Source organism: Scyliorhinus canicula, chromosome 4 (assembly GCF_902713615.1).
Source record: "Scyliorhinus canicula chromosome 4, sScyCan1.1, whole genome shotgun sequence".
NCBI classification, from domain to species: domain Eukaryota; kingdom Metazoa; phylum Chordata; class Chondrichthyes; order Carcharhiniformes; family Scyliorhinidae; genus Scyliorhinus; species Scyliorhinus canicula.
This window is the reverse complement of record NC_052149.1, coordinates 148,748,123-148,773,279: the sequence shown is the minus strand read 5'-3', so window position 1 is coordinate 148,773,279 and position 25,157 is coordinate 148,748,123. Positions and strand designations below refer to the sequence as shown.

The 25,157-nt window shown below is 43.0% G+C and overlaps 1 protein-coding gene across 5 annotated transcripts; it reads left to right on the top strand.

Annotated features, from left to right (window-relative positions):
• The first annotated feature begins 3,592 nt into the window (after positions 1 to 3,592).
• On the top strand, positions 3,593 to 24,621 carry sil1 (SIL1 nucleotide exchange factor). Of its 5 annotated transcripts, none has more exons than XM_038795331.1 (10): positions 3,593 to 3,858; positions 5,068 to 5,163; positions 7,054 to 7,195; positions 8,154 to 8,274; positions 8,629 to 8,728; positions 17,769 to 17,960; positions 18,043 to 18,164; positions 19,677 to 19,773; positions 21,896 to 22,060; positions 23,454 to 24,621. In XM_038795331.1, the coding sequence occupies exons 2-10, from the start codon at positions 5,077 to 5,079 to the stop codon at positions 23,805 to 23,807; spliced, it is 1,380 nt and encodes a 459-aa protein (XP_038651259.1). In that variant the 5' UTR covers positions 3,593 to 3,858; positions 5,068 to 5,076; the 3' UTR covers positions 23,808 to 24,621. The 5 variants fall into 5 exon arrangements, with proteins under 5 accessions (XP_038651259.1, XP_038651263.1, XP_038651261.1 ...); XM_038795333.1 differs by having other exon boundaries at positions 3,619 to 3,701; XM_038795334.1 differs by lacking the exon at positions 3,593 to 3,858 and adding an exon at positions 4,785 to 4,803.
• The last annotated feature ends 536 nt before the right edge of the window (positions 24,622 to 25,157 follow it).

The following is a 25,157-nucleotide window of genomic DNA, read 5'->3' as shown; positions in this document are numbered from 1 at the left end:
CTGGATGTCAGCAAGCAGAAATAAGAGAAATAAAATACAGGGAAAGTGTACGAAACATGACTGGACAGATGGTCTGAGAAAGCAGGGCAGAGAGCAAAGGAATTCTGGATTAAACTGCATTTATTTCAAAGAGGCCTGACAAGGCAAGGCAAATGAACTCATGGTATGGATGGGTACATAGGACTGGGATATTATAGCTATTACTGAAACATGGCTAAGGGAAGGGCAGGAGTGGCAGCTCAATGTTTCAGGTACTGTTGCTATATGAAAGATAGAACAGGAGGTATGAGATTTTTGATCAGGGAGAATATTACAGCAGTACTTAGAAGGATATATCCGAAGGTTCGCCCAGTTGGGTAGAACTGAAAAATAAAAATGGAGCGATCACTTTGATAGGATTATACTACAGGCCCCCAAACAGCAGGAAATTGAGCAGCAAATATGTAAGGAGATGGCAGATAGCTGGAAGAAAAATAGGGTGGGAATAGTTGGGGACTTTAACTTTCCCAACATTGACTGGGACAGTCGTAGCACTAGGGGTTTGGATGGAGAGAAATTTATTGAGTGTATTCAGGAGGAATTTCTCATTCAGTATGTGGATGGCTTGTCTCACTGTCTGAGTGGAGTCTGCATGTTCTCCCTGTGTCTGCGTGGGTTTCCTCCGGATGCTCCGGTTTCATCCCACAACTTCCCAAAGACATGCTGTAAGGCGAAGTGGATATTCTGAATTCTCCCTCTGTGTACCCGAACAGGCGCCGGAATTTGGCTACTAGGGACTTTTCACAGTGGCTTCATTACAGTACTGACGTAAGCCTACTCGTGACAATAAAGATTATTTTAAAAATAAAGTTGGGCCAAACGGCCAGTTTCCATGCAGTAAACCTCAATGACTCGAAGTAATTTGTCAACACAGGTAGTGGAGGAAGTGATGGGAGTTGGGCAAATGAGGTTGCGAGAGTTTGGCAATGTCAGCATACATGTAGAACCTGATGTTTTGTTTTCAGATGCTTTTGCTGAGGAACAAGTAGATAACAATCTTTTTGCCAGCTAGGATTCCAAGCACTGGATGGTTTTCCCTTTGACCTCCATTGGATGCAGTGTCTTAAGGCTCTTTAAGTGCTATTGCTAATTGAATTCTCCCTTGATGTCGAGTTTGCTTCTTGTGGAAATTATAATAAAGACAAATTCTTCGAGAGTTCGATTAAGGAAATTTATTTGACACAAATATTTGCAGAGAGGGAAGTGATCTGGCTGCATAGCCATTCCACAGCACTCTGGGTTATACACTTGAAAACCATTATATTTATAGTGTGAAATGAACAACTTTGAAGAGATAAACCTTGGGATCTTACGCAAGAGAAAATTGGTTTAAAAACAATTCGAGTACGCATTTTGTTGTCCTTCGGAAGAACAACTTATTATCATAATAAGGCCAAGTACCCTGGTAGCCCGGAGATGGATACTATTAGCTTGGAGGGACTTAAAGCCCCCAAAGTCAGAGACCTGGCACACTGACATGGCTAGCTTTCTCTGTTTGGAGAAAATCAAGTTCGCCCTGAGAGGGTCAATGTCAGGGTTCGTCTGGAGATGGCAGCTGTTCGTCAACTTCTTCGGGGAAAATTAACTGTCAGCAGAGGGGGGGGGGGGGGGGGGGGGGGGGGGGGGGTTGGGGATTAGTTTAGTTTAGATTAGTGTGTAAGGTGGGACCTGTGAGGGAGGAAGACGGCACTATGCACTGTTTCTTCTGTTATTGTTATAAGATCATAAATACCTCAATAAAATGTCGATAATAAAAATAAGGCTGAGTCCTAAATACTAAGCATTATTTTGTTTACGTTACCTGATACTTACTTTCGTTCAAAAGCCGTGTTAAACTATAGTCAAGCATTTCCAGCATGCTTTAGCAAGTGCCTTTCTTATAAAATATAGCCACGCAGCTACATAAAATGAATACCTTTAAGCGGGCAATTAATCCACACACTAAAGTCCCTTCTCCACTTCTAGTACCATATCCATGATTCCAGAAATTTTTCCCTCACTACTTTATCCAGAACCTCATTCCATCACTCTTAGTGCAAAAAGTAACCCTATATTTGCCTAATAATTTGAGCCAGTGCTTCCTATCCTACTGTTACCTTTTCTTTTTAGGAATTATCATTCCAAAATGAAAAAATCCCCAATTTCCTCCAGCCAGCCTTACAACTCTTCTTCTCAGAACTTGAACATCTCTTGTATATCTCATTAAGTGCTGCATCTAGTTCTGGTCAATGTAACCCAAAAGGATGCCAGAAAATCACTAACCTGAAATTGGGTTGATCCAGTATTCAGACATCTGGAAATAGGCATAAGACCCCCTTCTGTCTACCTCTCCAACCTCTCCCGTGAGTTTACCTCTCCCATTTCTGCAATCTCCTTCAGCCCCACAACCTTCTGAGAGATTGCGCTCCTGTATTTCAGACATGTTTTGAGCATCGCTGATTTTGATTGCTCCACCGTTGACGTCTACCTTCAGTCATTTAGTCCCTGAGCTCTGGAATTTGCTCCCTAATCCTCTCCGTTCCCAACCTTACTTTTCTCCTTAAAACCTACATCTTTAGCCAAGATTTTTGTCATCTGATTTAATATCTGCTTGGGACTTGGTATCACACATTGTTTCATAATGCTCCTGCGAAGCACCTTAGGACATTTCCGTATATTAAGAGTACTAAAAGTGGGCTGCATGGTAGCACAGGGGTTAGCACTTTGCTTCACAGCACCTGGGTCCAAGGTTCGATTCCCAGCTTGGGTCACTCTCTGTGCGGAGTCTGCACGTTCTCCCCATGTCTGCGTCGGTTTCCTCCGGGTGCTCCGGTTTCCTCCCACAAGTCCCGAAAGACGTGCTTGTTAGGTAATTTGGACATTCTGAATTCTCCCTCTGTGTACTTGAACAGGGCGATTAGGGGCTTTTCACATTAACTTCATTACAGTGTTAATGTAAGCCTACTTGTGACAATAATAAAGATTATTATTATTATTAGTTGTTGTTCCAAAAATTGGGCTTGGTTGAGTGGGCTTACTCTTTCTTTATCCTTTCAAGATAATTAATTAACTCACTTTAATATTTTCGATTATGTAACAGAAATTTTATGATAATCTAAAAGCCAGTACATTACTGAGGAAATTGGAGGTCGAGACTTTTTGATGTCAAGCAAATCTTCCAGGACAGAACCGGGTGAAAGCAGGGCCACAGTATTTCAGGTGACTTGAAACCAATTCTTTTTCGTTGCAGAGGATCCCAGTGCTATCTTTGAGCCACGTTTCCCGGTTTATTTTGATAACTTATCCCTTGAAACTTTCTGAAGTAACGTCGGTCTAACAAAAGCGGAATGGGAATAGAGGAAAAACTCTTTTGGAGAGAGCGCTGCGCTGCTTTGCGGCAGCTTTCTGCTCCCGTGAAATGGTGTTTGCAGGCTGGGGCAGGGCCCCTTTAATACAGGCTTGGGTGGGCCCGTCCCTTTAAATTATTGCATCAGCGAGCATGCAGAGGCTGTGATTGGCTCCCTGGTCGTTACGCCGAAAGGCTGTGATTGGCTCCCTGGTCATTACGCCGAAAGGACGTGGCTGTTCCGGAGGAAAGCAAGTTAGCAATAGGAAATAGTGGTCATACAGAGTGAGAAGGGGCAGGAGTAACTGGAGGGAGGGATAGATAGACAGATAGGGAGGTGAGTGCACACAGCAGGGTTGTCGCAGCTCAGCATAGCAGCAGAGAGACAGGCAGGGAGCTTCAGTGAGGTTTGATAGTTTTTTTGAGGTGAAGGGAAGAGAATTCCTATCCATTTGCATTGCTTACGAGTCATATCGTTTGCCTCTGGGACTTTGGTGAGTGGAAGCATTGTACTAAAAGTAAAGCTGTTCATGCTTGAGTAGCCTGGAGTCCAGCAGCATTGTAGCTTGGATTTTAGTGAAGTATTAATGTGGTGGCCATGTGAAATGTTGGCTGATGATTAGCAGCACGGTAGTATGGTGGTTAGCATAAATGCTTCACAGCTCCAGGGTCCCAGGTTCGATTCCCGGCTGGGTCACTGTCTGTGCGGAGTCTGCACGTCCTCCCCGTGTGTGCGTGGGTTTCCTCCGGGTGCTCCGGTTTCCTCCCACAGTCCAAAAATGTGCGGGTTAGGTGGATTGGCTGTGATAAATTGCCCGGAGTGTCCTAAAAAGTAAGGTTAAGGGGTGGGGGGTTGTTGGGTTACGGGCATAGGGTGATCGGTGGGTTTGAGTAGGGTGATCATGGCTCGGCACAACATCGAGGGCCGAAGGGCCTGTTCTGTGCTGTACTGTTCTATGTTCTATGATTGGACTCTGGCTTTCCACACGCGCTGCCTATAAGATCACTTGCGCTTCTAAAGGGGCACAGTGGTGTTTACAGGGCCAGCAATCCCGAGATCGAGCTGGGCGGCTGATCCATTGAGCATTAATTTAAACGTGTTTCTGCGAATAATTTACTCTTCCTGGCCTTTCATTCCTATTAAAGGCGACAAGGAAACTATTGGAATGCTATAATTTTTTTATCTGGTTAGTTCATATCCTTCTGAGCGGCATGGCAGCTCAGTGGTTAGCACTGTTGCTTCACAGTGTCAGGGTCACTGTCTGTGCGGAGTCTACATGCTCTCCCCGTGTCTACATGGGTTTCCTCCGGTTACTCCGGTTTACTCCCACAAGTCCCTAAAGATATGCTGTTGGGTAATTTGGACATTCTGAATTCTCCCTCAGTGTACCTGAACAGGTGCCGGAATGTGGCAATTTTCACAGTAACTTCATTGCAATGTTAATGTAAGCCTACTTGGGACAATAAAGATTGTTATTATTTTAAAGTTCACTTGGTATGTATGTGACTTCAACACACACCAACGTGGTTGATTCTTAAATATCCTGTTAAGTGTCCTAGTGAGTCACTCAGTTATAGGAACAAATGCTTGAGGGAGGTTGCGGGATGGAGAAAGAGAAAACTTGGATGAATAAATGGTTAGATAGCTGGGTTGGTGTTGACTGTATTTGCATGTGTTCACAACACTACTGTTTGCATCATAGATTCTCACAATGAAGCTTGCTTGTCTGAACCTGATCTTGCTACTGATATCTGTGCACTGTTTGAATTGCTCCAGGAGTGAGGACGGCCAGCAGCAAGTAAGTTAGTTTGAGGGCATTAGCAGGGGTCTGTTGTGGAGGGGATAAATGAGATTGGAGTAATGGTAGTGGAGCTTTATCGGAATGAAATTCTCCACTTGCGTAAACCTTGAAAGTTTTTCAAGAAATGTTTATAATGTTTATTATTTATATGTATAATATGTGCAATTATTATTTATGAGCACTCTGTCAGAAGGCAGTGGGTTCATTGCCTGCAGATGCTTAATTTTGTGCCATTTATCTTGCCTTTATTTTGTCTGTGATTTGCCGTTGCCTCCCACTGTCAGGGGTTGGTCCCAAGTCTACCTCAGCTAGGGTTTATGCTGACCCATGTAGCCAATTTAGCTAATCTACCCTGCAATACATAGTATTCATATTTAAACATGTTGTTATATTTGTAGTGCCTGTGTTTCATACTCAAGTGTTCACATACAAAAGATTACTTTGGTGTGCGGTGAATTGCACAGGGAAACATGGATAATGCAAGTTCACACTTGAGGAATGAGTGGTTAATTTGGTGATGGTGTAATAGTGGTGGTTGGGCAGCACGGTGGCCTAGTGGTTAGCACAACCGCCTCACAGCGCTGAGGTCCCAGGTTCGATCCCAGCTCTGGGTCACTGTCCGTGTGGAGTTTTCACATTCTCCCCGTGTCTGCGTGGGTTTCGCCCCCACAACCCAAAGATGTGCAGAGTAGGTGGATTGGCCACGCTGAATTGCCCCTTAATTGGAAAAAATTATTGGGTAATCTAAATTTATAAATAAATAAATAAATAAAAAACAGTAATAGTGGTGGTTTGACCAGGACCACAGGACACCCACCTCCTCTTCAAATAGTGCCATAGGATTTCTTACTAGCTACTGGAACAGACAAACAGTTTGAAGCCTTGTCAGAAGGCCAACATCTTCCAGACTGTCCAGGTTAGATTACATACTCCAGTCCTAATATACAGGTTGAACCTGCAACCTTTTAGTTAGGAGTGAGAGGGTTATCAATAAGCTACAATGTGAAGAAAGGGCAAAACATATACTTCCCAGCACATCACGAGCTATTTAATTTTTATTATGAAATATGTTTGAGATGTATTCACTGTTTGTGGCAAAGATGGCTGGGATCATTAGTGAATTGGTGTGGAGTTTCAGTTAAATGGTGTGTGTTGTCAAAGTGTGGGTAATCATCTTCCAAGTTTTGCTGCTGTAGCTTTGCACTGGTAGCTCTTGGTGATATTCAACTCTTGTTTTGTTTACGGAATCTACACAACAATCAACCAATCAAGTTTGTTCCTGTGGTATTGTAGGTCCGTCAGCCAATTAGTGGTCAGATTGGGCTTGTTATCCAAATACGTATGGCAGACTCTAAACTGGAAGGCTAATAGGTTTCCAGCGTTGAAAGAGCAGAATGCCTTTTCACGTTCATGAGACAGAGGGAGCCAAAATAATGAAAAAAGAAACACTTTGGCCAAACCACCATTGCTGAGGAGGAACCTTACATGGGGGCCTTGATGCCGCAGACGGGGGACCTTGATGCCGCAGACGGCGGGTGGCCTTGATAGGTCTTTAACTGGCTCAGTTGGCCCAGGGAAAAGATGGAGCTTGGGAATTGGCATGCAAATTCAGTTCTTGGAGAGAGGTTTTCTATAGGGTCAGAACACAAGGCAAAGATACAAGTTTCACCTAGTGCAGAGCCTCCTATTCCACAAGTATTTTATCTAATCACAATTATCTCTTGATTGCAAGGGTGCAACTGAGACAGTTCCAATTTGTGGTGAAACCCAGTGGTTGTTACCTTAATTTTGAGTCATGGAAATTTGGTGCTTGCAGACAAATTCGTGAAGAGTTGAAGGAAGATTTACTTTTATGTAATTCCTCATACCCATTCTGTCTGTCTCCAGAGAGTGTCTGCTCTTACTGTGCTGGAACAGCCTGAAGAAAATATTGGAAAGAGGAAAGAGGAAGCAACGGTGGAAGATGATCTGGACCCGGAGGACATGGAGGTCTTTTACCCAACTAATGAATGGCAAATCATTAAACCAGGTAACTTCTTGATCTGCTTCTCTTCCTCTCTCATTCCTGTCTTCACTCGCCAACTGAGTCCAATTTCCTGTTGTTTTTGTTTATCTTGGTGGCTGTTGTGAATGTTTGCCGTATTTGACTACTTTGGACAGCTTGGGACTGTCCAATATTAGGCAGCTAATTGACTGCCATTTTGATGATGCCATTCACTTTTTATTATTTAACCATGGAGTTTGCAGAGAGGACAGGGTTGCTCAAGGTCGCTAACAGGTAATTGCAGCAGTACCCCCTCAAATTGGGGCAGCATCCCAAATTGAATATAACATCAAACTAGTGAAAGTGCCAATGAGACCCATCAAATCTTGTCAGATAATAAGATCTACTTGTTGGGTTTGCCTAACAAAGCTCCTGAGGTAGAAATGAGAATATTTTGGTATAATTCAAAGTCTGCAAGGTAATTGATCTCATCAGTAGGATTTTCCTCTACGATCCATGTATACCGTATACTGGATACATAAACATGCTGCCTGTGATCTTCCCTCATGTGGTGGTCTCGAAAGTTCATACGTTCCTATATCCCGAAATGATGCATTGTATTATTACATAGCTCAGAATTTCCAAGGGTGGTATACCATATTTTGACAGTGGCAGTAGTATACATTATGGAACTGAAATAAAGTGGTGGAATAATTTTTTTAACTTGCAAAAAGGAAGTGCATATGTATTTGAAAAGGGAAAATGCGAATATCTGGGAAATGAGCAGGGAAGTGGTACTAATTTGGTGGCTTGTGAAGAGTTGATGCAGTTATAATTGGCTGAATGATTCTAATTCTCAGCTGTACATCATCATTCTGGTAGAGTATTGACACCGAAGTTAAGTGTTGAGATAACGCTTTTATGATTGCTATCCTCTGGCTCTCTTTCTTCCCCCACACCACTTGACTCATTCATCCATGCTTCTTCTTCTCTTTCTGTGCAGGCCAGGCAATTCCTGCAGGGCTACACGTTCGGCTAAACTTGGAGACTGGAAAAAATGAGGCAAAATTCCCAGATGATGGGAATGGGAAGAATGGATTGAAGTACTGGAAGCAAGGAAATAGGTACTTTGGGAATGTTGCACATGTTCAAGGGTTTTGCTTCTGCTGTGAACAACTTTAGGGATTTGTAACTTTTTGCAATCTGACCCATGGGAAATTGCATCCAAAACCCTAATGTTTCTCTCTGGGTGCAACTGGAACAGATGGGTACAGAGAGAAAGAAGGAACTCTGTTTCAGCTACCCCAGTTGACTGTGAAGCCCAGGTCACTTTAACTCCTGAGCCTTGTTTGAGTTTGCCAGAACTCTCGGCCACCCCCAGTGATTTTAAACAGGAATTGCGCATGCCGCTTTTTTTTTTAAGCAAGTGTGACAGAACATTTGGACTCCTGGTCATTCATCTTGTTTTGGCCTTTCAGACATGGAATGGTGAATACGGACTCTAAATCCTTCACAGCCAAGGAATTGAAAAGGGCCTTGAAGTTAATTAAACAAGAAGGCCTCGTGGACATTGATGAGGTAAGGAAGAGTTTTTGGACAGGAAGGAACCAGAGCATTCCATCAAAGTTTGCTGTTTAGAAATATTGGAATTTGCTTCAATAGCATAACTGAACCAGAACTTCATATGAAGTTTGTTGTAAGGGTCCTTCCTGTTTATTCCTTTATTTTCCCCTTTTATTTCTGCTCTCCATGGCTGGTTAATGGACCTGTGATTTTAAGCAAAGCAGCTTGCACCTGTAATTCAAAGAGGGAGATCCAGAAGGCTGTGCTGTTCTAGACTGACATCGGTGATGATTCCAATTGATTGATTGGCTGGTGGCCTGAATATGCCCAGGAGGCTGTGCTCTGTTCAGTAAGAGCTGGCGATTGGATATTACCTCACTAGAATGTTTCTCGAGTCCTACAGAGGTTTCAGTTTTACTTTTGGCAGGGGAGAAAACTCTCTTCCCACTTTGGGAAAATAGTGAATTCTCGTCAAAAGATCCCTGTGGGAACTAACTCTATCTGCAGAAACGGCTGATGCAAGCGGAGACCAGAATCTGGTAACCCTCTCTGGAAAACGGGCTGGTCTGAAGCTCTCCTGGAAAAGCCGCTGCGAGTAAAGTATTGCTAGCTAAAAGGACAATCATTATGGGTTGTGGGCCAGAGACTTTAAACCATACTAATACAGTGAAGAAAGTGCACTGAAGAGCTCATCATCTGAAGAAAGGAGTTTTTCTCTTTTGACCTTAATCCTTAGTTTTACCCCTTTCCACCCCTTGGTCTTTTATGTACGGGCAGAGGTTGGGGTAGTCAAAGGGGGAAGTCCGGCTTTAGCTTAATAAGCAGCGGTATTTACTGCTGGTATTTATCTTTATAAATAAACAGTAATTGTGTTTAAACGTGCAAACCTGGTGACTGCAATTATTGGACAGCCAAGAATTTGGGGTATTTTTCAAAGAATTATTGGTTAATTCATTAATGTTGTGACTCTAGGATACGTGGGGCTGGAATTGTCCATGCATTTGCCCAGGGTGATGTAACATAAATTGGGGGCTGGTCTGGTGGGTTACAGTGTAAATTTAAAAGAGACATCAGGTTTGTAGAGATATAACAGGGTGGCTCTGGAAGCTGCTAAGCATTTTCTTAAAGTGGAAGATATAACTCTGGTTTATTTAAAACAGCTTCATAAAGACAAGCTAGTCGAGCTGATAGGTGAATTAAAAATAAGAGGTGCATCTGCTAGAACTAGTAAGATGGAGATAATTGAAGTGATTGCTCAACATCAACCTTTAAATTAAATTTGATAGAGAGGCCTAAAACACTGGTGAGCCCACGTGTAGTGTAGCATCAGGGACCTTTTCTGGTGAGGAAGTTCAGCGTGGGAGAATTTGGTTGCTGTTAAGAGCATGAAAGGGAATTAAAAAGAGTAGAAATGGAGATGTAGTGAAAATGAGCTGAGGTATAGAGAAAAAGAATTGGAAATGAAGAGAGAGAATGCCTGATGATTGAGCTAATCCTTAAATTAAAACCTGTTGTGCCATCACCCCCATATATTTGAAAAAGGATGGGAAGTGGGGGGGGGGGGGGGGGGGGGTGAAAGGAAGGCAGGTAGCCAAGATAAAGAATGGAAATCTGGAAATGCTCTGCGATCTCCTCCTCAGACCAGGAAGGAAGGTACTGAGTGGAGGTGAGACTTGGAAGCCTAGGTGGGTGGGACATGTTTGCTCAGCATATTGGAAGTTGTAAGGAAAACCCATGGGACTTGTGGGAGTTTGAGGAGGATTCTGAAAAGGGAACAAAAGTGGAGAATACTACAGGGCAGACTGTAGCTTTAACTGGACTTGGGAGACCTGAGGTAAACACTTCAATGGAGGCAGATGTGCGGAATGAGGTAGAGAGATATGCAGGGTTTTTCTGAGGAAGGTCACCCCAATAACAATCTTAAGGGATACAAGTGCTACTCAAACTCTTGTACTGGAGAAGGATTTGGTTTTCCCTCCGAGCTCACTGAAAGTTGAGGTATTAGTGAATGGGATGGCTGGAAAGTCAGAGTGGTTAAGGAATTCCCAGTGGAAAGAGTAGACTGACCTTTGGAAAATGATTTGGCAGGGGTGAAGGTTGTAGCTTCACCCATAAGTACGGTCCGAGGGAAGTGATGCAGTTAGCACATGAGATGCCAACGGTAGGGCATGCGAGCCTTAGTAAAAATCATTGGGCAGTGAGTGACTCAAAGAAATGTTGAAAGATGTTGACCCATATCAGTGACAATGGTGGAGAGTCTGATTTGGCTGACACTGATGAAATTATCTCTACAGGAGTGATTGCTCAGCTGTCAAGATAAACTCTAGTAGAGAAACAGATTCTGAGAATTCTAAGACTGAAGGTGACCATAAGAAAAAGGAATTTGAATTTAATAGTAATGCCAGTGATGAAGAGTCAGATGAGAGTTTTAAATTCAATCTAGGTTCTGATTATGAAGTAATAAACAGCTATTATTAAATAGATCTGTACTAACTGATTGGGAACAAATGGCAGGTAAATGTTCCAAAGCTAGTAAACCAAAAGCTTAAAGTGACGTGGTCTTTCAAATTTTAAATTTTTAAGATTTAAAAAAATCTTGCAGTAAACCTATTGCCATTCAATTTAGTTACAAAATTTCCCAGAGCAAGCCTACTTTGAAGGAAACGATACATGATAGCATGGCATCAGTTAGTCAGAACGAGAACAGTGCAGATTGTGAAGTGAAGCCAAGCGAAGTTGGTTAACCCACATCCTTTTAAAGATCCCCAATGCCTCTTGGAGGTATAACAAGCCACGAGCAAAGGAGATGAGATGGTCAGTAATCAATTCCTTTTCAAAACTAAGAGGAAGGTAGATGGAGAACCATGGTGGTGGTGCTGCCACCATATCTGCTAACAATAAAATTCATGGTGCCAATAATGTGTTATCCTTTGATTTTGAAAGTAAAGACGAACAATTGAAATCTGGAAAGCACATTATTTTGGTCTATTATTAAATGGAGATAAGGGAAGTGATTACAAAAGCTCAGATGAGTGGTAAAAATTGTCGCACAATGAATGGTGCATATACAGTCAACTAATTCTGAGATGATTGAACCCTCAGCTCCAGTTGTTGCTGAGGGTAACCATGTGAAGGGAAAACAGAATGTAAAGCTGGAAGGGTTGGAAAGTGTTTATTCATTAAACATGAACCCAATACTTCTCTCAGCATTGAAAATAATATTTGCCGATTAGTTGCAGGAGATCCTTGAAATTTGGTTAAACATTCATTGGACGAATTGTAAAGACTGACTGCATTACACAATAGACTGAAAGAGTACAGACATAGTTGTAGGGAAACAGCAGAAGGCACTCTGTTAGCTACTCATGGTGTAGATGTAAGAAACTTTGAACTGGTCCCGTCTCGACTAAAACTACAGATTGGCTCAGTTGGCAACTGAAGGACATCATGTTGGACATCTTGCAGAAGCAAGCCCTGGTCCACAGAACGCCTAAATAGAGTCGGGAGATTGGCGGCCGTGTTCCACCTTTGTAGCGCTGAGACTGGACAAACAAACACTACAACCCTTAACTCCGGGGCACGTGGGGCTGGAATTGACCCCGCACTTAAAGGGTGGCATAAGTGTTCTATGAACTATGTAATTCTGCGATCTCTCCCTTTGATCAAGTGTTTTTTATTATCTTTTGTCCTTTTAAACTGCCTGCAAAAGACAGATGTTAGTGTTAAGCTCACAACAGGCGAGATAGTTTCCACCCCCCCGCCCCCCAGCAAACTGGAATTCTACCCACTCTGTGCTTTATGTTCTGTTGTCCTGCTCAGGCGGAGGACTACCACCACTATCCCCTGGCAATCCAATAGTGAGAGGACCTGAAAGCTGTTGAGTCTGTCAATCTTCCTTTTTTATAGTACTGCATGGTAACCCTACAGAATTTTCAGAATGGATCTGTGTTGACATGAGGGGAAAATGGAAGAGTATAAAAATTAGTAGCATGTAGATAAAAATTACACGGGGTTAGTTTGAGCAGCTGGAGAACATTGCCCTTTCAATGGAAGCAGTTGACCTGCAACAAAAAATTATTTGCTTCAGAGTTAAGTTTCAGTGCTGAATTTAAGTAACTACCGCAACAGAATCTGTTTTTCTTCTTGAGTTGAATTTGTTTTCCTTGAATTGAATTTTAAATATCAAACTGCTGAGACTTTCCAATCTTAGTTTTCATACCTGAAAAGTCTCTGATCTGGTTCTATACTTTTGTCTTTGCTTTGAATAAGTCCAACCACTAATTTTGTTAGATAAGGTTACGAAGGAATGTGGAACCATTGTAGATAAATGGTGCTGAGATACTGATCAGCCATGATCTACTCTATCAATCAATTAGGCTCGAGGGACTGAATGGCTCACTGCACTTTCTACATACCATTTAGAATCATAGAATTCCTACAGTGCAGAAGGAGGCCATTTGGCCCATCGAGTCTGCGCTGACTCTCCAAAGGAGCACCCTGTCTAGGTCCACGCTCCCGCACTGTCACCGTAACCCAGTAGCCCCACCAAACCTTTTGGTCACGAAGGAGCAATTTAACATGGCCAATCAACCTAATCTGCACATCTTTGGACTGTGGGATGAAACCGGAGCACCCGGATGAAACACACACACAGGGAAAAAGTGCAAATTCCACACAGGTGGTGACCCAAAGGCGGAATTGAACCTGAGTCCCTGGTGCTATAAGGCAGCCTGCTAACCAGTGTGCCACCATGCCACCCTCTTACACCCAGTTCCAGTTGCTATGGATTGTTCTGCAAGTTCCATTCCGTACAAAGAGTATTTTGTACCAGACTTTTATTTCTTAACTGACCAGCTATGCAAAATAGGCAGAAATCTGTCCAAGCACTTGTCAGTTTTAGTAGTACCAGAAACACATTTAATTAACCCTGAGCCCTAATGCCATTCTCTTTCCGCCCCCCCCCCCCCCCCTCAACAAACTCAATCACAGAAGAAACTATGGGTTGAACTTTATTTGTTGAGGACCCCTGCTGTTGGGATTGGGCAGGTTGGACAGCAGTTTAACTTGCTGGTCTACAAGAGGTTGCCATCAGCACTGCTATCCAATATAGGACAATAGACTGCCACCCAAGCTGCCAGCCCAATCATGGAGCTGATAACTCTGCAGTGCCACCATTAGATGTGGCCACTGCTGAAGCTGCAGCATGTAGGAGAGGGCATTGCAATGCTGAGAAGCCTTTGGAAATGAGGAAAGCTGAATTGAGCAATGATTGTGGTACAGGGCAATGGGAAAAAGGTAATGTTCCAGTGGTGGCACATAACCAAGGAAATGGCCATTGTCACAGTGATGCGGCAATGACGGTGGTCCTCCATGGACGATTGGCCATAAAGGAAACTCCCAACCCAACGTAGCCTGGACACCTGCGTGGAGGTCACCAGGGGTTATGTGTGGATCTCCCCATCTGGATATAGAACATAGAACATTACAGCACAGTACAGTTCCATCAGCCCTCTATGTTGCGCCGACCTTTGAAACCAATCTAAAGCCCATCTACACTATTCCCTTATCCATATGTTTATACAATGACCATTTAAATGCCCTTAATGTTGGCGAGTCCACTAGTTACAGGCAGGGCATTCCACACCCTTACTACTCTCTGAGTAAAGAACCTACCTCTGACATCTGTCCTATATCTATCTCCCCTCAATTTAAAGCTATGTCCCCTCGTGCTAGCCATCACCATCCGAGGAAAAAGGCTCTCCCCTACCTAATCCTCTGATCATCTTGTATGCCTCCATTAAGTCGCCTCTTAACCTTCTTCTCTAATGAAAACAGCCTTAAGTCCCTCAGCCTTTCCTCATAAGATCTTCCCTCCATACCAGGCAACATCCTGGTAAATCTCCTCTACACCCTTTCCAATGCTTCCACTTCCTTCCTATAATGCGGCGACCAGAACTGCACGCAATACTCCAAATACGGCCGCACCAGAGTTTTGTACAGCTGCAACATGACCTCATGGCTCCGAAACTCAATCCCTCTACCAATAAAAGCTAACACACCGTACGCCTTCTTAACAACCCTATCAACCTGGGTGGCAACTTTCAGGGATCTATGTACATGGACACCGAGATCTCTCTGCTCATCCACACGGCCAAGAATCTTATCATTAGCCCAGAATATCATGAATCACCTCACAGTTTTCTGCATTAAACTCCATTTCCACCTCTCAGCCCAGCTCTGCAGCTTATCTATGTCCCTCTGTAACCTGTAACATCCTTCCCCACAACTCCACCGACTTTAGTGTCATCTGCAAATTTACTCACCCATCCTTCTATGCCCTCATCCAGGCCATTTATAAAAATGACAAACAGTAGTGGTCCCAAAACAGATCCTTGTGGTACACCACTAGTAACTGAACTCCAGGCTGAACATTTCCCATCAACCACCACTCTCTGTCTTCTTACAGCTAGCCAATTTCTGATCCAAACTGCTAAATCACCCTGAATCCCATTGCCTCTGTATTTTCTGCAATAGCCTACCATGGGGAACCTTATCAAATGCTTTACTGAAATCCATATACACCACATCAACTGCTTTACCCTCGTCCACCTGTTTGGTCACCTTCTCAAAGACCTCAATAAGGTTTGTGAGGCACGACCTATCCTTCACAAAACCGTGTTGACTATCCCTAATCAAATTATTCCTTTCTAGGTGATTATAAATCCTATCTCTTATAAACCTTTCCAAGACTTTGCCCACAACAGAAGTATGGCTCACTGGTCTATAGTTACCGGGTTGTCTCTACAGCCCTTCTTGAACAAGAGAACAACATTTGCTAACCACCAGTCTTCTGGCACTATTCCTGTAGACAATGACGACATAAAGATCAAAGGCTCAGCAATCTCCTCCCTAGCTTCCCAGAGAATCTTAGGATAAATCCCATCCGGCCCAGGGGACTTATCTATTTTCACACTTTCCAGAATTGCTAACACCACCTCCTTATGAACCTCAAGCCCTTCTAGTCTATTACCCTGTATCTCAGTATTCTCCTCAACAACATTGTCTTTTACCTGTGTGAATACTGACGAAAAATATTCATTTAGCACCTCTCCTATCTCCTTGGACTCTACACACAACTTCCCACGACTGTCCTTGACTGGCCCTACTCTTACCCTAGGTCATTCTTTTATTCCTGACATACCTATAGAAAGCTTTAGGGTTATCCTTGATCCTACCTGCCAAAGACTTCTCATGTCCCCTCCTGGCTCTTCTTAGCTCTCCCTTTAGGTCCTTCCTAGCTAACTTGTAACTCTCGAGCGCCCTAACTGAACCTTCAGTCTCATCTTTACATAAGCCTCCTTCTTCCTTTTGACAAGTGATTCAAGTACTTTAGTAAACCACGGTTCCCTCACTCGACCGCTTCCTCCCTGCCTGACAGGTGCATACTTATCAAGGACATGCAGTGGCTGTTCCCTGAACAAGCTCCACATTTCAATTGTGCCCATCCCTGCAGTTTCCTTCCCCATCCTATGCATCCTAAGTCTTGCCTCATTGCATCATAATTGCCTTTCCCCCCAGCTATAACTCTTGCCCTGTGATATATACCTATCCCTTTCCATCGCTAAAGTAAACGTAACAAAATTGTGGTCACTATCACCAAAGTGCTCACCTACCTCCAAATCTAACACCTGTCCTGGTTCATAACCCAGTACCAAATCCAATGTGGCCTCTCCTCTTGTTGGCCAATCTGCATACTGTGTCAGGAAACCCTCCTGTACACATTGGACAAAAACGTACCCATCTAAAGTACTCAAACTATTGCGTTTCCAGTCAATATTTGGAAAGTTAAATTCCCCCATAACAACTACCATGTTACTTTCGCTCCTATCCAGAATCATCTTTGCAATCCTTTCCTCTGCATCTCTGGAACTTTTCGGAGGCCTATAGAAAACTCCCAACAGGGTGACCCCATCTTTCCTGTTTCTAACCTCCGCCCATACTACAGTACCTCAGTAGACAAGTCCTCATAAAACGTCCTTTCTGCCACAGTAATACTGTCCTTGACTAACAATGTCACCCCTCCCCTTTTACCACCTTCCCTGAGCTTACTGAAATATCTAAACCCCGGAACCTGCAACAACCATTCCTGTCCCTGCTCTATCCATGTCTCCGAAGTGGCCACAACATTGAAGTCCCAGGTACCAAACCATGCTGCAAGTTCACCCACCTTATTCCGGATGCACCTGGGTGAAGAAGTCACATTTTAAACCACCTTCCTGCCTGCCGGTACACTCCTGCAACCTGGAGTGGGTTGTCTGTGTGGGCAAAATGCTTAGTGTGGGAAGTAACCCTTAATGGGCACTTAAGTGGTGAAATTGACCGCTCGGTGGGCACATACACCACTAAGGTTCCCGCTGTTTTGCAATGTGCCATGTCTGCGGGAAGACATCAGGCTCTTCTTCCGGCACCTTCCCCTACCCTATTACCAAATCACCCAGTCTATCATCATAGAACTCTTAAAGTCTGGCCCTATATCTCAATCTCAGTAGGAGAGGTCATTGTACACAATATTCACCTCCACCAGAAGTCTGAGCAGGTTACCTTCTCAAACGTTCAGAAAGTTTCCTGCTTTGTTCTGAATCAACGTTAAAGTACAAAAAGGAAGTGGGGGAAGAACAGCAATGAATTCCACTCAATTCAGTGATCCCTTCTAGAAAATGCCTGATGTTTGAATTTTCTTGGATGCGATGCACACTCCAACACTGTTCAGTAGACCAGCACTCTTATTTTTGAAGCATGTATGCATGGTGAACATTGAATATATTCCAACTCTTATTTAAATAGCATCTTTAACATCTGTGATTGTGTCTTGGAATGTTTTGAGTAATCAGACAATTTGCTGCAGACAAAAGGGAGCCCTCGAAACAGGTGACCAAATGCTCAGTTAAACAGGTGGGCTTGAAGGAGCCTCTTAAATGAGATGGAGTTAGTGAGGGAGCAATTCCAGAGTTTAGAACTGCAGAAAAACTGGCCGTTTTGTTTTCCTCACATCTAGAGCCATCAGGAGAAAGTGCAGAAGACATTCCGCCCAATCAAAGAACTGATGGAAGATTTTGAAGCGATGAATGTGGTAATGGAGACTGATATGGAAATAATCAATAAACTTGTCAGCAAATTCAACAGCACGAATGCAACACTGGAGAACAAGGTTGCGGCTCTATATAACCTGGAATACTATGTCCATCAGGTACTGGCAGAGCTTTCAGTGTGCTGCAGGACTGTTGGGGATTGGGAGCAAGATTTAACTGCTCTACTTTGGTTACTCCTAGGTGGACAATGCCCAGCATCTGACGGCAATTGGAGGGCTGCAACTTGTGATCAATGCACTAAATGCCACAGAGCCCCACATTCGGGAGAACGCTGCCTTTGTGCTGGGATCTGCACTCTCTAGGTAATGACTTGCTTGCTGAACTCGTGGTAGAGCTCTGAGTGTGGAATGAAACTGCAGCAAATTTGGTATTTAAAAAGAATTAACTTGTCACGTACTACAGGCAGACCTCCCAGCTTAACAACACAAAAGCTAAATATTGTAGATACTGGAAATCTGAAATAAAAACAAAGTTCTGGAAATACTCACAGGTCTGGCCGCATATGTGGAGAGAAATGGAGTTAACATTTCTGCTCAGCAACTTTTCATCACCCAAACATTTGTTAGACTAGACATCTGGCAGTGTGACCTCTTTGGGGTGATTTTTAAATTGAAATGTTTGAAGAGCAGGAAGGAAGGAAGGGGTGGAGGAAGCGGATCACTCTTCGAGGGTTGTCCTTTGCCAATTGAGAGACGGCCCTCATGGCTCTGAACCTACACATCCTATCCCTAACCAGTCTTTCCCTTTAAACACACTCATTTTCCTCTCCCTAACCTGCCCAAGACCCTGGATTTGCCTACTCTGGAGATCCATATCTTTGGGGTTCTGCCTTCACTTGCAGTCCCAGCAGCAGCTACTGACTCCTTCCTGGCACTGTCTGGACTGCTGAAGCTGCTGCCTATTCTGATTGGCCAGAAGCTCCTTGGGTGAGATTTCTGTCTCAATGAGGTTTCAAAGTAGTAAACCAGGGCTGGTTTAGCTCACTGAACTAAAATCGCTGGCTTTTAAAGCAGACCAAGCAGGCCAGCAGCACGGTTAGATTCCCGTACCAGCCTCCCTGGACAGGCGCCGGAATGTGGCGACTAGGGGCTTTTCACAGTAACTTCATTGAAGCCTACTCGTGACAATAAGCGATTTTCATTTAATTTCAAGTAGTACTCTGCCTGTGTTAATAATTCCTGCAGCACTTTATGGCTGATAATTATGACTTTCAATTCAATATTGGGGCAGTGCTCTACTGCTGCATTTAGGATGGATATTAAACTGAGACCCTACCTGACCTCCAGTGGATGTAAAAGATCCTGTGGCATTACTTGACCAAGAGCAGATGAACTCTCCCAGGTGTCCTGGCTCTGATTTATCCCTTTAACAATATCACATGAAATGGATGATTTGGTCATTATTCTTATTGCGGTTTGTGGAACCTTGCTGCTTCCACGTCTCCTACATTGCAGCAGTGACTACATTTCAAATGTATTTTGTTGGCTGCAAAACCTTTTGAGAGATGCCGAGGTCACGAAGGCTATGTGTATGTGTCTATTATAGATTTGTTCTTTCCCCTCTCTATTGATTTTGATCCTGGATTTCTTACTAGACTTATTTTCACACACAGTGCTGTTTGGCAGCAGTGCATTTCTCGGGCTATTAATTCTGTGCTGCTGCCCAAAATCTCCAAGTAACTGATATAAATTAATTTATGATCGCTGTCTTGAAAAGTAGACCACACAAATATCTCAACCTTCTGGGTTGCAGCTAGATTTGGAAATCCACTTCCTTATTAAACTGTCTGTCTTTTTAAAAATTCTACCCTTTAGCAACCCAAAAGTTCAGATTGAGGCGATGGAAGCTGGGGCTTTGCAGAAACTATTGATGTTGTTGGCAACTGACCAGCCAGTGGCTATAAAGAAAAAGGTATGGGCAAAAAAAAATCTCCCATGTGGACTAGAGGGTGCAGGCGAAGTCAGTTCTCTAGTAATCAGAGCCATGGTTGTGGCTTGTTTGTCATGAACGCTGTTTGTGCATCTTGGCTGCTTGATTAAAGTAAGATGCCAGTAAAGCAAATTATACAAAGAACACAACTTCATGGAACGTGCACACAACCTATTCGAGAGTAAGTTTTCATTACATTGCAGGGAGGGAAGAAGGAACATTAAAGCTGGGTGTGCTTTCTAAACTACTGTAATTCTTGATACCAGTCATTTTGAAGTTGTACACACTCATGGGCAACCTAGGCTAGTGAGTGGACCACGATGAGTCTCATTGGGCCACAAGATTGTATTCAGGCATGTTCACTAACTGACCCTTGAGTAAGATCAAATACATTTAATACACACTTGATATTTCCTTTATTTTAGAAAATGCTTAATCATACATTTATTAAAGAACTGACATAAACTTCCAAGTGGCAAAAACACAAACAGTTTACACTTGATTGGATGCAGAGAGAGCACATGTCTCTCCACGTTGTGTATAATCAGCACACCTCACTTCACTTGCCCTTGTTTTGCGTGCGGATCACTTCAGTCATACTGGTAAGAAAAGAACTAAGGGGACAGAAATCAGCGGAATGTGGGAATGCAGCAACCCTACACATGGACAACAGTCTACAAAATGTCTCATGGGCTGCATGTGGCCCCAGGGCTCCTAATGCTTTGTGGGCTTGTAAGCAGGGTGAAGGACCATGAGGCTGATGCCCAATGTGAAAATAACTGGGTTGGGAAAACTGTACTCGTCAGTCTTGACAGGTGAATGATAGTATAGAAAGTAAAGGATCATTTAGCCCTCGTGCCTTTTGTGCCATTCGGTTAGATCTTGGTAAGTCTGTACTATAACTCCATTTAGCTGCCTTTGCTGTACATCCCTTGGCACCCAAACTGTAAAAAAACAGATTAGTTAAGCTTCACAAAGGGATTCTAGATTTTCTCCATGTCTGTGTGAAAGGAGGTTTCCTGTTTGGCCTGACTCTGATTTTCAAGACTGTTGCTCCTTGTTCTGGATTTCCGAACGAGAGGAAATAGTTTTCCGGTATCTGCCTGATTTGAATCTTCTTTATAACTTTGAGCACCTCCATGAGACAACACCTCAGCCTGCCAAACATGAGGGAATACAAGCTATGTTAATGCAGCTTTTCCTTGCAGCTTAACATTTTTTAAATCTGGTATACTTCATGAACTTTAAGACCAGAAAAGCCTTTGTACATGGTGCCCAAAACAAGATTACTCCATAACAGATCTACCAGATCTGCAAAACTGAAGAATAACTTTCTCCGCTTTTGTACGCTGTCCAAGGTACAGGCTGATGATCTGTTTGTCCTTGATTATTTTTTTTTTTCATGACACCAGCTTCAGAGCACCAGGGTCCCAGGTTCGATTTCCGGCTTGGGTCATTGTCTGTGCAGAGTCTGCAAATTCTCCCAGTGTCTGCGTGGGTTTCCTTGGGGTGCTCCAGTTTCCTCCCACAAGTCCCGAAAGACGTGCTGTTAGGTAATTTGGACATTCTGAATTATCCCTCAGTGTACCCAAACAGGTGCCGGAATTAATGTGAGCCTTCTTGTGACAATAAAGATTATTATTATTATAATCTGTGCACACTGACTCCTGAGTCATTTTGCTCCTCCATAATGTTGGGTCTCTTGACATAAGAAAATATGCAGATTTGTCTTTGGCCCAACATGGATGGCCTTGCAATTTATGACCACTGAACACCCATCAATGGCAGCAGTTTTACCCACTCCGTTGTATCCTATAGTCCACTGTAAGGTCCCTTTTTACAGTGGAAAACATGTTTATTTTAAACACTTATGAAAATTCTGCAGGACGATTGTTTCAAACTTGTACAGAGGCAAGTTTGTGACTGTTACAAAGCCTTTCTTCATCACAAGTGGTCAGCCTGCTAAAGTGATAGAGCTAAAGCCCAAGGCAGTTGGAGGCTGTATATGCGGAAGGGTAGGGTGAGGACAGCAAATTGTAGACCTTACAAAATCGTATGTTAGTAGACCAAATGCCTTCCTAATTTGTGCATCTTCTTTTTTCAGGCTCTCTTTGGATTCTCATCAATGTTACGCCACTTTCCATTTGCCCAGCAGCAGTTCCTGAAACTCGGAGGCTTGCAAGTATTAGGGCAGCTCTTTCAGGCAAAGGAAATGGAGTCCCTGCGTATTAGAGTCATGACTTTGCTCTATGACATGGTCATGGAGAAGGTACGGAAACAGAACTGGCATTTACACCATGTTGTCTTCCTTTATCTAGCAGCTATCCTCATTGCTATCACAATCTTTTACCTTTATTGTTTTCAGCTCATCTATTCTGGTCACCTGTTCCATAATGTAGTTCAAATAAAGCATGTCTGTCTTTTCAATTTACCACATCAATTTTTATAGCTGATGTGTTGCTGTGTCTTTACGATATGTTTGGCAACAATCAGCTGAATTAGTGATTTTAAACGGTGTCGGATCCAGGTATAGTTCTGTGGCCTAGCTCCACAAAATGACTTTTCAGATTTATTGAGGCAAAGGAAATTTTGTGAAGTGATTTCCCACACTTGATCCCCTGCTATTTGCAGGGGTCCTTCCCAAAGTTAGGGTTAGTTTAAATCTGTCTTTCTCGGAAACAACAGGGCACATAGTGGGTCAGGGATCAAACTATCAAAATCTGAGCAGGTAGCAAACAGAAAATGGTTTTGATTAATTGTGGGAGGCTGAGAGGCATAAATTCTCATTGGGTTAATTGTGGGAGGCTGATGAGGGAGGCATAAATTCTCATATTTCAGGTGGAACAGAGTGAAAAGACCAACAGTGGAAAGCTCCATTAGTGCACTCAATATTGTGATGTAGGAAGGGTCAATAGCGTAGTTAGTTAAAATTCAGAACTTGATACTCTGGATTTCTCTCACTATACAGTTTCATTATGTTTCTTTCAACTGCCTGGTCTTGCCAGTGTTTCACCAATCACAGCTTTCAGTGCTGTGCATGTGAGCTTATGGTAACCAGTTGACAACACGGGATGTCCATTTGTTATGCCCGCAGGTCACGCTATCATATGGCCAACTGTTGGTCGGTGAGTTAAACTCCTGATCATATCAGGCAGAGGACCTGCTTACATGAGACACGAGCAACACTGGCCCTGGGACAGTATTGGGAGTACAATTGAAATATATAACATTTTCGATAGACTCCCTTGCTGTAGCAGCCATGGAAATATCTCCGCACAATTTCCCTTCCTCCCTTTTGAGTCAGGACTGTGACCTGCATAGTTTTTTTTTCAAAAGGAAATGCTTTTTGTGCAGAAACATTTTAAAAACCTTTTTGTTTTAAATTACAAAAACCTGTAAAATACCCGCCAAGCAAATTGGTCAATTTTCTGCTTTGAGTTGTGTTCGGGTGTCCAAGGCCTGATGAAAACAGCCAGTTGAAGGCAATTGTTCACTTTTAAAGTTGTCATCCTCTTCCAGATCTAAATTCTAACCTCTCATTTTCAAATGGAGAGTCGAAATTTCAAACTGAAATTTATACACGGCAGGCAGTATACTCTGGTCTGAAAATTAAGTCAAATAGCTGAGTGAATATTCAGTATAGTTTGATTATTCTTTTTCAGAAACTTATCCAAGAGGTACATGACTGGAGTACTCGACACCAGGAGAAATGCCATCAATATGATCAAGTTAACTTGCTGCCCTCAATGCTGGAGCAAGACTGGTGCATGCTGGTTCCACAGCTCTTGATGTCTACTGAACACGACACGAGAGAAAAAGTTTTGAGGACTATGAACCTTATGATTTCATCCTGCAGGAGTGAGTACCAGGCTATGCAGGGCCTGAGTTCCTTGCTGAACATGCTCCGATCAGAGTATGAGGAACTGGCTGCTGAGGAACAGAGAGAGGGAGAGCAAGACGGTTACTTCCTGGGACTCTTGCACTCTGCCAGTGACATCATTAAGAAACTGGAATGATTGGTGTCAAAAACCACCCGGAACTGGTTTCAACTTGAATCTTTTTTTTTTAAATTTAAGAATGTGACAATACAATATTGTGAAAATGTTACTCTCCAGAGTAAATTGAAGCCAAAATGAACTTCACATGTTCCCTTCTCTTTGGATTGTATTGCAATGCCTTGTGAAAAATGACACTGTTGCATTAGTAAAGCCCTTTGTTGTCCAAGTTTCTCTCAACACCACTGACGTTTCCGAGAAGCTGGTACACTTGTGCATATTATTTATTTTGTCTGAAATGTAGAGTAAATTCTGTATTGGACATCCCGGCTTGGTCTTAACTGCCTTCTGAAGCTTCTCTTTCCTTTCTACATTTGGCTTCTCAGACCATGAAGATCACATTTATTTTTCATGGAGTCAGCAAATGTAATCAGTGCCAGACATGCCAGTCATGGGTCTCAGATCTGAGCAGAAGACTTGCTCTGGATCTCTCTCTGTCACTGTTCAGTGGAGATTGCCCCTAAGTTGGAGCAGAGGGAGCAATTAAATGCTAACAAGTGACAACTTTAAAATAATTCATGCTCATGAGTTCCATGTAACTGGTACCTGGAAAATAGTGATTTGAGAATTGTTTTACTGAGTTTGTTAATACTTCTCCATTGTTAATAAAAGAATGTTACTATTGTTTAAACATATTTTCAGTTTCCACAAGCATTTATTTTTTAAAAGCCCGTCTACTGAAATTCCACAGTGATTTATCTTGATTAGTGGAGAAATGTTTAAGGTACGTTTCAAATTTTCTGTGCCCAAAATAAATTAAACTATGTTTGCTCAAGATTTCTGCAACATTCTTGCTGCTGAGATTTGAACAGAAGCGCTTCAGCTTGGTGCTGGCTAAAACAGGGTAGTTGTGGGCAGGTGGCGGAAGGATCGCAGAGCTAAGGGTCATGGTGTTGTAAAAGAAGAATTTATTCACTCTGCGCCCATCAGCCGCTAACCTTATTTAAAATGAGAGCCACTGCATAATCAGCTGTGCAGTCTCTGATCATTAGAGGCAACAGTGAGCAGGTCTGCGTGTCCTGCAAGTGTACGTGCTTTAGGTGTGAAATCACAGAGGTGAGCATTTTCCGTTTTCCAGTAACACAACCAAGAGGACTGTGAACATGACTCCTTTTGCTACAAGAAAGAAAAGACCAGAGACACAAATAGGCAATGTACCTACTGGTCAGGATCTCCCATCAGACTCTGGAATGGAGAGAGCTGCACTGGAGAGTCCACGGCAGGATAGAGCTGTGCTAGTGTTAGGTCTGTACAGAGCTCCAGAATCTCCAGTGAACAGCCTACAAAGAAGAAAAATCATGAACAAAGCGG

What these genes read in the sequence shown, in the direction of transcription:
- sil1 (XM_038795331.1), top strand. Translation starts at nt 5,077, where the DNA reads ATGAAGCTTGCTTGTCTGAACCTGATCTTGCTACTGATATCTGTGCAC. An exon ending in TACTGGAAGCAAGGAAATAG is followed by an intron (nt 8,275 to 8,628) that starts GTACTTTGGGAA and finishes TTGGCCTTTCAG; the next exon opens with ACATGGAATGGTGAATACGG. An exon ending in GCCTCGTGGACATTGATGAG is followed by an intron (nt 8,729 to 17,768) that starts GTAAGGAAGAGT and finishes CCTCACATCTAG; the next exon opens with AGCCATCAGGAGAAAGTGCA.